The following is a 14,519-nucleotide window of genomic DNA, read 5'->3' as shown; positions in this document are numbered from 1 at the left end:
ATGGAGATTGTATCTCCTGTGCATCCCCAGTGTTTTTGAACCAATGTGGGTGTGGTTGGGCAGCATGCCGCCCCCCTAAAATCCTGCCACCCTAGGCCCGGGCCTAGGTGGCCTTCCCACAAATCCGGGCCTGTGTATACATACTACTACCCAGACCTCCCCTCCTACTTATATGGCGACACCAGCCTGTATAACTCTTTCCTGTTTCCTTCCTTTCTAGTCTCCATCATTGATGTTGCTTTTTCTGTTGTACCACTTCAGGCCCAGTGGGATGCAGACATGATTGTGGATACTGTGCCATCAGCCTGGCTTTCTTTGCATTGCATGTGTTGGACAGAAGCTGGCAAGGTGGGCAGCACTGGTTTAACTGTGGCCAATACGTTGTCAGCACAGTAACAATTCCTGTTACATTTCCAGTGCTTATTTGTAAATACATGGGCTTTTACATATGGGTGTTCCAGCCAGCGCCCCCCTTTGGTGTTTCTTTCTTGCGTTCCATGACAGTGGAACACAGGAAAAAAGGCAGTGCATTATTTCCAATTACTCTATACTCACTGAGGTGCAGGCAAGTAGCATGCATCAAGATTCTTTCCACCTGTGTTCAGCAGTGGCTGCATTTTTTCTTGCTTTTCCCTGCTGTGGAACACATGAAAGATCCACCACAGGGGAACACGGGCTAGGAGTGCTTATTGTCACAGAAGGCCTGTCCTTTTCTTTTTTCTTCATTGCTGGTCCCGTCCACATGTACCATTAATACAATGTAGAAGCCATGTCACCAAATTTTAGGATTTAGCTAAATATTGAATCCCCCACAAAATGATTCATGCCAATACTAAATCCAAATCTTATATGCATATTCAGATCTGAGCAAATCTTAATAAACTTGCATCATCTGAAAATGAAACTTTGCAGCTGTCAGAGCTTAATTGCATATAAACCCTTTCATTTTTTTTGGTGTTGCCGTTCCTTTAATCACAGGGCATGCAAGGCACTGTGGGAACTGGAGTTCTGGCTAGGGGAGAGCCGACTCCTGCTGAATTGTGTTAAGGGTTCATATAGTTGCTGTTCCATTTCCAGCTAACCAGGGATAAATGCACAGGAGAGGTACAGTATATATAAATAGACAGTTTGCTGTGCCCAGTTAAGGTGCTTTTTTTTCTTTTTTAAAGTTTTTTTCAGAAGTTATTTTTAGGAGACATTCTGCATTATCTTAAATGGTGGAAATTGGCTTCCAGGGTGGGGTGGCATCTGGAGAGGCCCCCACTGTAAAGTCTCAGTGCGTCTGGGAAGGAAACATTATTTTTACTCCCAGCCGTTCTGCATTACATAACACAGACATATGCCGCCCGGCTGGGAAAAGCACAGATTGGGAGAGTTCCCACTCATACCCAGCAAGATTAACATCCGGTCCGTTCCTTCTGTGCCACTCAGTTCTGCTCCGTCTATTAGCACCCACGCTTAAAGGGAAAGCTGACCTTTTAGACAGACAGAATATTGGAAATGCATTGTGACAAAGTAAAGTTCTCAAGATGTTTTTGGCTTCAAGCCTAGTCTAAAATTTTATTATGCCCTGCTTAAAGAAGGTTACAATATATCAAAATATGATCTTGCTCCCTATAGACAAAAAAAAGATTACTCCATAAATCCTAAACTTAACAGACTTCACCCCCAAGGCTTGTTTTATGCACCCCCTCCAAGTATGCCAACAGCAAAATGTGGGAATTTAAGAGCTCTACCTTATGTTTTGGTTTTATATTTGTTGCATTTATTTTGTTTGTGTCTGTGCTGCAGAATATTATATAGTAATTATTATAGTAATTATTATAGTATTATTATTATAGTGGGCACATAAATAAACAATACTATTCATCTGTTTCCCTCACAGGAGATCTATCTAACTGCAGACTGTCTTAGAGAGAGACTCCCAAGTTTAGTGCCAGTTGGTGGGTAATACAGGAGAGGGGCACAAGAAGGGACACCGCACATTCAGTAATGTCTTTGTTTTATCTTTATAACTGTGATTAGTAAAGTGCCTGTCTTGCAAAGTTACATCCTAAGTAATTCTTTCTTTAACTGGCTGCAGCGTTAGTACTTTTATAGATGGGGGTCCCTCTATAAACTAGCCTTATATCTTATTTAGAATGATGGGTCTCTAGGCATCAATCAAGTGTAAGGGTGGCCATTCACGATAAGATTTGCTTGTTTGGCGAGGTTGCAAAACGAGCAGATTTTTCCCCCATATGCCCACCAATGACAGGGAAATAGGTTAAGCCCTAGGGCCAAAGGATCGGATTATAAGAAGGATGTGGGAGCCGAAGGACCATAGGACTGCATCAAAGATCCTCAATTTCAGGAAAAATCAAACCTGCCGATCGTTATCTGGCCGATTTTTGGCCAGATATCTATTGGAGAGACCTGTTGGACGCCCCCACACGGTCAGATAAGCTGCCGAATCGGTCAGCCCATATTGTCTGCTTTAATCTTCCATGTATGGCCATCTTTAATGATCTTGCTTTGTCTTGTGGCACAGGGGCTCCTAACTCTTGGTGTGTAGATAGAATCTCTACCATCAAGCAAGCCTGGGTTGCTGTTTTTTACAAGAGAGGAAAATAGTCATATGACACAGGCACAAAAGCAAAGTATAAAGTTTTTAAAAAAAAATCAAGGTTGTGTCGTTTAATTTTCCATGTTAAGATAAAATTGCACAATATTTTTACAACTTTGGTTCTAAAAACAAAATATCTACAAATTTCTTACAAAAGTTGCTTTGTAGAAAAATGTAAAGGTGTGTGTAAGTAGGGGAATGTGTGCCTATCTCTATCCACTCAGCTGGTGTATAGCTGGCTGAGCAGTACTGATCTGTAGGTAGCCCCAAAACCCATGGTAGCTGCAGGTCAGATGGGTTTGGTTCGGGGCAACATCCGCATGAGCTTTGCTGCCCGCAGGGAGGATTAGGCTGAACTTTTCTTTCTGCCCACCCATAAACTTACTATGATCGACTTCCGCCTCTGTCAGCCTGCTCTGCCCAGCCCCCTTATAGACCTGTGCATCGGCATAGCTAATCATCCAAAATGAAACAATATGGCAGCTACTATGGATATGTATAAATACAAATATATGAAAGGACAGTCCTCCTCAAGGAATACACTATGGGGTAAATTTATCAAAGAGTGAAGTTCCGCCACTAGAGTGAAATGCCGCAGCTCTCAATTCATTTCTATGGGATTTTGAAAGGCGTATTTATCAATGGGTGAAAGTGAAAGTTCACCCTTTGATAAATACGCCTATAAAAATCCCAATGGAGAGTGGCGGAATTTCACTCTAGTGGAGGAACTTCACTATTAACTTCACTCTTTGATAAATATACCCCTATATTCTCATCCTGTGCTGTTTTTGATAAAATAAACAGAAGAGAAGCCTGTTTTAAAATTGTGTATATCTATATCCTTGAAGTATAAAAATGTAGCATAAATAAAACAGAGCAAAGAACAGAATTATTGAGACAAAAATATAATTATTTCGATCCTTTACATACACATCTCGCTTTGATAAATATTGTGCATTTTTTGTTTTTGTAAATGTTCACTGTTTTGCGTTATTACATGCAGCCCTGTAAATAGTATTGATTGCCACAGACATACTGGCAGTCGTGGTCCAATGGTAGTGGGTGACCTTCCGTTTGGATCCATCTGATTAAATTACATTTTCCACTTTTTCATTCAACTATTCTGAGGCTTAAACCATGGAATGTGTAGTTCAGCAGCAACTGAGTAGTGTAGTCACTCATCACTAAACGATTAAGGCTGGCACTACTTGGTGCACATCCTTCCGACGCGATGATAGGAAGTGCAAGCATCACGTCGAATGCACCGAATCTAATATAAATAATACAAATGTTGCATTTACAAACTGATTGCATAACAAATGACTGTCGGTTACAGACGCAACATGCAACGCTTGCATCCGACAGTTATGTCATCTCAGATGCAATCAGTTTGTAGATGCAACATTTGTATTACTTAAATTAGATTCGCCGCATCCAAAGTGACGCCTGCGCTTATTCTCATCGCGTCGGATCGGAAGGACGCACATCATGTAGTTCCAGCCTAATACTGCAGGATGTGGTTGCATCAGGGGGCTTTTCTTGTGCCTCTAAGTGGTGCTAACCTCTGAGTCAGACTAATAGGAGATAAGCTAATGTTGTAGGAATAAGTTTTCCAAAAGAACATTTATGTTCTACAGTTTAAGACCCAAAAGAAATTCCTTATTTTAATATTTATGCATGGCTGGGACACTTGTTGCAGTTCAACATATACTATTTTCATGTCCTAGGTTCATACGCTATATGGCCAAAAGTATCTGGGTCATTTCCAAACCAAGTCCCTCCCTGGCCCTTTGCTGCTGTAACTGCCCCTGCTCTTCTGAGAAGGTTCCCAATAGATGTTGGAACATTGTTGCTGTGATTTGTTGCTGGAAATTGCTTCCATTCAGCCACAAGAGCATAAGTGAGGTTGGGCACTGATGTTGGGAATCGGGGTTCCAATTCATCCCAGAGGGGTTCTGTAGAGTTAAGGTCATGGCTCTGTGCAGTCAGGTTCTTCTACATAATAGACTTCTGGGAAGGATCCCACTAGATATTGGAACATTGTTGCTGGGAGTTGCTTCAGCCGCAAGAGCATTAGGGAGGTTGGTCACTGATGTTGATCAGTTTCACAGTTGGGGTTCCAATTTATTTGACGGGTTCAGTTGGGTTGATGGCTCTGTGCAGTCAGGTTCTTCCCATGTTGGCATCCCATTCTGTACAAACCTGGCATGGAGGCATTATTGTGCTAATACAGGAAAGTGCCTTCCCCAATCTGTTCCACAAAGTAGGAAGCATAGAATTGTCAGGAATGTAATTTTAGCCTTAAGGTTTCACTGGAACCAAGAGCCCAAACCATGGAAATTGGACCATTGTATCTCCTCCACCAAGAGGCATTATGCATGTCGGCAGGTAGTGTTTTCCATCAATCTGCCAGATGAAATGCCATTTATCAGTCCTAGGGATCCATTCTCGCTGCTCCAGAGCCCAACAGCAGAGCTCTTTACACCACTGCAGCTGATGCTTGGCATTGCACATGAAAATATATTTGCCTCTGATCGCCCATAAAAACCTCACGCTCCCCACTGATAGTTCTTGTGCTTGTATTGGAACTCGACAGACGGAGGATGTCAAAGGTATCCAGATACTTTGGACCATATAGTGTATATTCTACATGGTTCCAATTCCTATTCCCATGCAATTTCCAATCTGAAAAGACTGTTTTAAAAAGTCTGGGGCAAAAAACATTTATTTTGGGGTATTTTTGCACTGGATCGTGGACAACAATTGCAAAGGTTTCCATGGGCAAATTTTACGAAACACTCTGACGTCACAATTGTAACCCAGACACATAACCCAAAGTTGCAGAGGCAAAGCAAGTCCAGCCATTATGCTTACATATCCTTGCACAGAGCTGCCCTTTCTCTTAGTCCAATAATAAACAGACCGAGGAAGGCGCTACACTTCTGCCTCCATGGAATTCCCTGTGCAACCTTGCGGAACTTCAGATTTTTTGTTTGCCATTTTGCCTTCCTCCTTGGTACTTTCTTGCTCTGTATTTGTGTTTTCTTTAAACTCCTTGGTTTCTACAGATTCCCTTTCCTCCTTCTTTGTGAAAAGCCACTTTGTCACTTTGTACCTGGAGAAGGGTAGAGTAATTGTTGTTTTATTTAGGGTCACAGTTACTTTGGTTAGTTTTTACTATTTTAAAACCGAACCCTACTTAACATTTACTTAACATTTATTGGGCTGGGTTTTATTACTGAGATCCTTAAAAAACTGTATTGACTGGAGGCAAAATTCAGAATCACTTTCAAAGAGTAACTGAACAAGGTAGAGGAAAGGGCCTTTGTAATGCTGGTGGATCATATCAAATACCAACCCTGTAGTATTGAACAAAATCATGTAATAACAATGCCAACATTTGCTCAGGTCTAAAGCTAGAGCTGATTGGTGGTTACTTGTTTCAAGATTTATATTTCCCGGCTTTCAGTTACATTGTTAAATCGAGTTTATCTAGTTCAACCAAATGAAGACCAGCATCCATACACACATCCCTCCATTCCCTCAAATAAGTTATATATACACATATCTATACTAACTATAGAATTTAGTTTCACAATAGCCTATGATATTATGTCTGTCCAAGAAATCATCCAAGCCATTCTTAAAGTCATTAACAGAATCAGCCATCACATCATCCGCCAGCAGTGCATTCCACAACCTCACTGTCCTCAATGTGAAGAACCACCTACGTTGCTTCAAATGAAAGTTCTTTTCTTCTAGTCTGAAGGGGAGGCCTCTGGTACGGTGATCCACTTTATGGGTAAAAGGGTCCCCTGCCATTTGTCTATAATGTCCTCTAATGTACTTGTAAAGTGTAATCATGTCGCCCCGCAACCCCAACCTTGACAGCCTATCCTCATAATTTAACTCTTTCATCCCATTAACCAGTTTGGTTACATTTAGTCTCTGCACTCTCTCCAGCTCATTTATATCCCTCTTAAGGTCTGGAGCCCAAAACTGCACTGCATACTCCAGATAAGGCCTTACCAATGACCTATAGAGAGCCAAAATTATGTTTTCAAACCTTGAGTTTATGCCATTTTTATGCAAGACAGAACTTTATTTTCTTTAGTGGCCAAAGAATGACACTGCTTAGAATTAGACAACCTGTTATCTACAAAAAACCCTAGATCCTTCTCAGTTAAGGAAACTCCCAACGCACGTCATTTAGTGTATAACTTGCATTTATATTCTTTAGATTAGTGTTTACTAATGACCGACAAAGAGAAAATAAACCAATTAGCCTCGATACTCACTGCTTGATGTAGCAAACTGCCAACACCACAGATGCTATGAAAAATATTAGCACCAGTGTTAGTAGGGCCGCTGGTAAACCTAGAAGATAAGGGAATAGCATGTCAATTTTTACACAGCCAGAAACATATTGTACATTGTATGGATCTGTATGATGGACATCCCTGTAGTATATACTCACAATAGCATTTGTTACATAGACCCACCTCCATGGAACTGGTTTAAATTTGGGTCTTGACATTCTGAGCATGGTACTAATCAGCTCAGGACAGAAACCCAGAACAGCCAACATTATGGGAACAGAAATAAGGACAAAAGCGGAAAAAAAATTTGACCACACCCATTTTATGGCAGATTATGAAAGTTTGAACACATTTTTGTGGTTTTTATGTGTTATTACATTTTTGCTAATGAATGTGAATTGTCCTTTAAACTGCAAGTCACAGTTTCCTCAATAGACCTGCTTATGTTAAATTGTCACAATCGTTTCTTTGCTTATCTTACAGTTAGGTCCATAAATATTTGGACAGACAACTTTTTTCTAATTTTGGTTCTGTACATTATCACAATGAATTTTAAATGAAACAACTCGGATGCAGTTGAACTGCAGACTTTTAGCTTTAATTTAGTGGGTTTAACAAAAAGATTGCATAAAAATGTGAGGAACTAAAGTCTTTTTTCAACACAATCACTTCATTTCAGGGGCTCAAAAGTAATTTGACTAATTAAAAAACTGAAAATAAAATGTTAATTTCTGATACTTGGTTGAAAACTCTTTGCTGGCAATGACAGCCTGAAGTCTTGAACTCATGGACATCACCAGATTCTGGGTTTTTTCCTTTTTAATGCTCTGCCAGGCCTTTACTGCAGCAGCTTTCAGTTGCTGTTTGTTTGTGGGCCTTTCTGTCAGAAGTTTAGTCTTCAGCAAGTGAAATGCAGCTCAATTGGGTTCAGATAAGGTGACTGACTTCGCCATTCAAGAATATTCCACTTCTTTGCTTTAATAAACTCCTGGGTTGCTTTGACTGTATGTTTTGGGTCATTGTCCATCTGTATTATGAAACGCCTTCCAATAATTTTGACTGTATTTAGTTGGATTTGAGCAGACAGTGTCTCTGAACAGCTCAGAATTCATTTGGCTGCCTCTGTCCAGTGTCACATCATGGATAAACACTAGTGTCCCAGTGCCACTGGCAGCCATGCACACCCAAGCCATCACACTGCCTCCGCCATGTTTTATACATGATGTGGTATGCTTTGGATCATGAGCTGTTCCCCTTTGCCATACTTTTTTCTTGCCATCATTCTGGTAGAGGTTGATCTTGGATTCATCTGTCCAAAGAATGTTTTTCCAGAACTTTGCTTGGTTTTTAGATGTGTTTTTTTTTTTTTTTAGCAATGTCCAATCTAGCCTTTCTATTCTTGATGCTTATGAGTGGCTTGCACTTTGCAGTGCACCCTCAGTATTTACTTTCATGCAGTCTTCTCTTTATGGTAGTCTTGGATATCGATATGCCTACCCCCTGGAGAGTGTTGTTCACTTGTTTGGCTGTTGTGAAGGGGTTTCTCTTCACCATGGAAATGATTCTTGTTTTATTTAAAATTCATTGTGGTAATGCACAGAACCAAAATTAGAAAAAAGTTGTCACTGTCCAAATATTTATGGACCTAACTGTAAATTGTTACAAATGTATCTAAATGCACCTGCCACGTATTCTGGGCGCTCTGCCAAAAGCCAATTCAGTTAGAAACTTTGTATATGTTTAGTTCAGGAGGTCAAAGAGAAAGTCAGGATATTTCAGTCACAATCCAGGACTGCGGGACTGATGGTAACCAAGAAGGACCAGCTGAGCTGAGTCCTACTGAAGTATTGGGGGGCACAAATATGAGTAAGGGATGGCCTATAAGTACCACATTGAGTGTAAATATACAGTATATATATATATATATATATATATATATATATATATATATATATATATATATATATATATATATATATAAAATAATATACAATATGTATCATATATTATCTAAAATATATTTATTTTACCTCCAAATCTCTATTTAGCATTGACTGCCTCTGCTTTGTTTGTAGACTTTTCCAACAGATCATTTATAAATGTGGCAGTGAGTTGTGTTGCAGTGAGTTGTGTTGCAGTGAGTTGTGTTGCAGTGAGTTGTGTTGCAGTGAGTTGTGTTGCAGTGAATGGTGGCAAAAACAAGGTTGTTTTCACGTATCCATGAGTCGACATGATCTTATTCAGTACAGATATAGTTTCAGTGGTTGTATCATAAGCACTGGACTGCACAGATTCAGCCGTACTAGAGGGTGCCATGGATGTATCAGGAAGTAAAGTCGTTAGTGGATCCGGTTTGCAGGAATTCTTCCAGGTATCTGAAAGAGAGAGAATGAATTTTAAAAAAATCGGTACTCTTGACAGCATTTTCAGTAATGATTACCATGGGTATAGTACAGTTATTCTACTGTGGTGTTAGATTATAATTATTGAGGGGCCTAACAGTACCCTACTCCCTTTTATACTCCCTACTCCCTTTCTTATTTATACTAAATAAGAAAATGTGTCTTTATGAAATTAAATTGTATCCCCTGTTTAGAAACAGCGTTGCTCTAGAGCCTGAACCTGCACTTGTGTTTTGGAAATTCAAATATTTCCCATTAATATTTTCCATCAAAGAGCGACTCATTTTCTGTTCCACAAGAGACCAATTTATCAGCCACAATTTATCTGCTGTCTCTGTTTCCTTTGCGCTGCCAACTGTGGCCAAAAGTCCCTCCATAATAATAAAATTTTTATCTGAAATCTTCTTCCTTCCTGCTCTGCAGTAAAACCTGTTCTGCTTTAGCAGTTTGATCACACAACTAATTCTATTATGTTCATAAGCTATGAATCATGTACTCACTGTTTCGTTAGACTAAAAAGGTTGATACTCCTTCATTTACAAACCCCATTGCTAGCAGCAGTCCCGCCCTGACTGAAATTCTAGCTATATGTATAACAGAGCATTCTGTCCCAGTGGCTGCACAGATCCTATCTGATCCCTATTGGAAGCATCAGTCCTGCCCTGCTTTATGGCAGCTGAGATTCTAGCTATCTGTATAACAGAGCATTCTGTCCCAGTGTCTGCACAGATCCTATCTGATTCCCTTTGGAAGCAGCAATCCAGTCCTGTCCTGCTTTATGGCAGCTGAGATTCTAGATATCTGTATAACAGAGCATTCTGTCCCAGTGGCTGCACAGATCCTATCTGATCCCCATTGGAAGCAGAAGTCCTGCCCTGGACTACTGTATGTAAGCAGCAGTCTTGCTCTGCTTTATGGATGAGATTCTAGCTATCTTTGTAAACAATAGTCCTGTCCTGCTTTATGAATGTGGCAGGTTTTGGTGCTATCAGTTGGAGATCACTTGGGAACACTCCGGTGCAACTATAATCAATGCCATCTGCCTTAAAGCTCACTTAATCTGTATCAGTGTTTACATACCAGATGCATTGAAGCAGTAAGCATGAAATTTCTGGTCAGTGTTTACTATAGACCATGGTACCAGTCCTGTTTTGTTTTGCCCGCATTTCTCATTACTCTGGATACGTGAAATAACCACAATTCGCTCTAAAACCCATCCAAAGCTGCAGGGAGAAAACAAATATTAGGAATAGGTTTCTACTGATTCACAGAATTCTTCTGCTAACATACATTGTAGCGATCCAAGAAAGCAAAAAGGGCTGCCGTACAAGAGAACAATCACACCACGATGTCCCTGGCTAAAGGTGCTTGTTGGAAAAGTCACTTGCACTGTCCAATGAAGTTTGAGAGGAAATATAATATAGAGAGTATTTTAATAGTAATCCTATTAACTGTACCATAGGGTTCCATCACAAATGCACAAACACAAATTTCCATTGATTTTAAACTTATATGTAAATGTAATTGCCTTGAAACCATACCTGCATGTTTCAAACCCATATTTATTTGCTTTCTCAACTTGGTCCTTGCTAGCTAACTGTAAACCCAGCACACGGCACACACTTTCTGCTGTGGTGAAGTTGAATTTATACTTGTGTTCAGAAGACTCGGCCAGAAGCACTCCTGCAAATCGGCACGGTGAGTGTGCAAGGTCTGTAATAAAGAAAGACAGTCTTTAAATTTTGTGACAAAATTGAAACTCAATATAGTTTCTACACTCTAAAGCCCATATTCTGGTTTCTATGTAGATCTAGTTTCTTATTGGATAATTTCCAGTTTAATCAATCGATTTTTGCGTAGAACACTATTCATGGGTGAAGGTTTTGTTTCCCTTTGGCAAAACCCAGTGCTCATTACTCCACTGCAAAATTACAGAGTATATTTTAAAGAATGTGCTTAATTTATAAAATCAGCTTCTTAGGTTTAGAAAGTTTATTTATTTGTTAAACCTATTTCCTGATTAACTTTAATAGCTCATACCACATTTTAAAAATGGTTGAGTACCATTCCTAACTACACATACATATTGTAGATCAATGATCCCCAACCAGTGGCTTGTTGCTCACCAACCCCTTGGGTGTTGCACCCAGTGGCCTCAAAGCAGGTGCTTATTTCTTGAATTCCTGGCTTGGACGTAAGTTTTGGTTGCATAAACCCACGTTTACTGCCAAACTGACCTTCCTGTAGGCTGGTTACAGTGGAACCTCAGTTTTACATCCCCTGATTTTAAGTTTCCCCTCATTTTACATTGTAGTTTTGTGGTCCCACCTATATATTATGCATAATACATTAACCTGATTTTACATTTTTTTGGATTTTACACCATTTTTTTCTGGTCCCCTAAAAAACATAAAATGTGGGTTCTACTGTAATAGGTCTGGTTGGTGGATAGTTAAGCCCAGTTTTTATGTAAACCAGTTTCAACTATGTCAGACCTAATTCTTAGCCAATCAAATTAATCATTTCGATATTGGTTATTGTAGTGGTTAACATATTGTCATAACTTGTATAGTCCTTGCATTTTCTATATAGACTTGTCCCTCTTACAAATTCCTAAAGCAAATTTGGCTAAGTCCTACCAATACTTAGAGAATCTATATAAATCTAATTTTCTAGTTAATAGGTCTGGTTTGTTCTTATATAATGAACTAATTTCAATTATTTCAGACCTAATTCTTAGCCTATGAAATTAATCATTTGCATGTTAGCTATTTTAGTGATAAAAATGTAATAACTTGTATAGCCCTTGCATTTTCTAGCTAGACTAACCTCTAGCTTGGCAAAGTTCTACTAATACCTAGAGAAAATTCTCGGCAATAGAGATGTATTATAAACTTTAATTGGTGTAAGAGAAGTATGGCTTCCCTCTAACTAAAATCAGATTATCTTTCAATTGCCATTTCAAAAATAAAATATCTTAAATAACATCATATGTTTTAATATTAAATCCCTAATTTCTAAATGGATTGAAATATTGACTTCAAGTTGAAGTTTTTTTCTAATGAATAAATGTTATTTAAAATGAAAGACAAAACAAAATGTGTTCTTTTTTTGGCAGATTTTTAAATTCTTCCCCAATGACCCCAAATTAATGTCACATGTATTGTTTTAATTTCTTTTAAATAAGTAGGCTATACTTTTAATTAAAATTAAATGAAATACCTTTAATAGGAATGACACAGTGAACCACAAAACGTGTCAGAAGAATTGATAGCAACACAATAGTATATCCAGTTATGGAAGTCATTTTGCTGCTCAGTTGAGAATTCTGGATACAAAATTAGAACCTCTGCCACCTCCAGTGTCTCCGAAAGCAACTGAAACTGAAAGGTTTGGCAAGTCACAAATAAGTTCCTCTCTCTGGTCCCGTAGATGGAAGGACAATGGGTGGAAGTCACTGACGTACAAGTGCGATGGGTTTTGCTTCAGAAGGTGGAAGGTTGACTGGAAAATTGCTACTCATGCAGATTCAGGCAGCAGCAAGTTAGGAAACAAGATAATGGCTTGTGTAGCTCTGGAACTTATACACAACCAGATCATGGTTGGATTGTTTCCTTCCTCATTGGTGGGTCAGAGTGGTCTTTAGGAATTTCAAATAGGATGACTGCCCTGACCTCTGCACGTAGTAGGGCCCCACAAAACAATAGTTGTAGGCAGGTAGAGCTGAGATACTAGATGTCATTGGTAAAGACATAGGGGCAAATTCACTAAGATTCGTAGTTGCGCCAGGCGTAACTTCGCCGCACTTCGCCAGGCGTAGTTTCGCCAGCGATCCGCAAATTCACTAAAATCCGAAGTTACGCTCAGGGGTAGCGTAAGGCTGCGAAGTTGCGCTAGCGTTGATTCGCTAAGCGAAGCGAAGTTACGCTAGCGATGGTTAATTTGCATACGGCGCCAAATTCAAATTTCAATGGAGGAATACGTACAATCACTACAAATGCCTGGGAAACCTTCAAAACATCAAATACATTTTTTTTTTTGCCCTGCACATGTGCCCACTGTATAGTTAAGTTGCCATGAGTTAGGAAATGTAGGGGGGAAGGAGGGGAGCCCCAAAAATTTTTTCGATCTTTTTCAGCCTATCACCCATAATATAGAACAAACGCCAGCGTTTTTTGGGACTTAGAAAAAATTTGAACTTTTTTTGAAGCAATCCCTATCTATTCTATTGCGCTTCGCCTGGTCTGAGGTGGCGAAGGAAGTCTAGCGTAAAAGGTAGCGTTCAGTACAATGCGCGCGTTAGTGAATTTGCGTAGTTACGTCCGTTGCGCAAATTCGCCAGGCGTAAGGGTGCGAAGTAACACTAGCGAATTTACGCCAGCGTTCGTTAGTGAATTTGCGAAGTAATGAAAATGACCAACGCTAGCGAATTGACGCTAGCGTTAGGCGCTTCGGCGCATAGTGAATTTGCCCCCTTGACTTTTAACCACTGAAGAAAGATAGGCACAGGACACAAAATATGTTGATCACTCACCACGTAGAACAGGTGGTCCAGGTGCACCAGCCCCAGTCTCTCAGCTTAGGGAGCAGATAAACCAGCAGCATACAAAAAGAGGGGTATCGATATTCCACAAGGGCCGCCAAAATTAAAGTTAAAAATATAATATTTATTGTAGATTCATTAAAAATGGAAACATATCTCCATTGGCCCTACGCATTTCATGCCCCCCCCCCCGGGCACTTAATCATGAGCAAGAAAGAGACTTGTTACCCTTCAGTGGATCAGTGGTAGTTTAATTGTCTTACAGCTAATGTTTTATTACTGTATGGAATATCAAAATGTTGTTTTCAAGAACAAAAGTACAGGCACCACTGGGCTATGACTGACTATTTAAAAGATGAGTAGTATAGTATTAGTCTTTTAACACCATTGTCTCAAGAATATACTGCCGCTATTATTATTGATAATATAATTTTTAAAACTCCCAGTTTTTCTCTCTACGTTCCAGTAGAATGTAAAAAAAGACATAAAAATAGCTAAGTAAAGACCTTCCCAGTAGGAATGGATTTTAAATAAATCAGCAGTATCAGTAAAACATATTTTATATATGTCACACAGGATACAATGCACCTAAATATACAATTGTAAATCTCGGCAGGTTTTAAAAACCACAATCTTGAATTAAAAAAAAA

At 39.4% G+C, this 14,519-nt stretch overlaps 1 protein-coding gene across 1 annotated transcript; it reads right to left on the bottom strand.

Annotated features, from left to right (window-relative positions):
* Window positions 1–4,040: 4,040 nt before the first annotated feature.
* LOC108714943 (lymphatic vessel endothelial hyaluronic acid receptor 1-like) lies at window positions 4,041–12,854 on the bottom strand. Its single transcript, XM_041561006.1, is given in 6 exon segments — window positions 4,041–5,720; window positions 6,904–6,982; window positions 8,955–9,299; window positions 10,407–10,549; window positions 10,868–11,039; window positions 12,549–12,854. Coding segments are annotated over 6 exon segments (1,005 nt in total). The 5' UTR covers window positions 12,634–12,854; the 3' UTR covers window positions 4,041–5,539.
* Window positions 12,855–14,519: the final 1,665 nt, after the last annotated feature.

The sequence above is a fragment of the Xenopus laevis genome, chromosome 4S (assembly GCF_017654675.1).
Source record: "Xenopus laevis strain J_2021 chromosome 4S, Xenopus_laevis_v10.1, whole genome shotgun sequence".
Taxonomy (NCBI): Eukaryota; Metazoa; Chordata; class Amphibia; order Anura; family Pipidae; genus Xenopus; species Xenopus laevis.
This window is presented reverse-complemented; position numbering and strand designations above follow the sequence as displayed.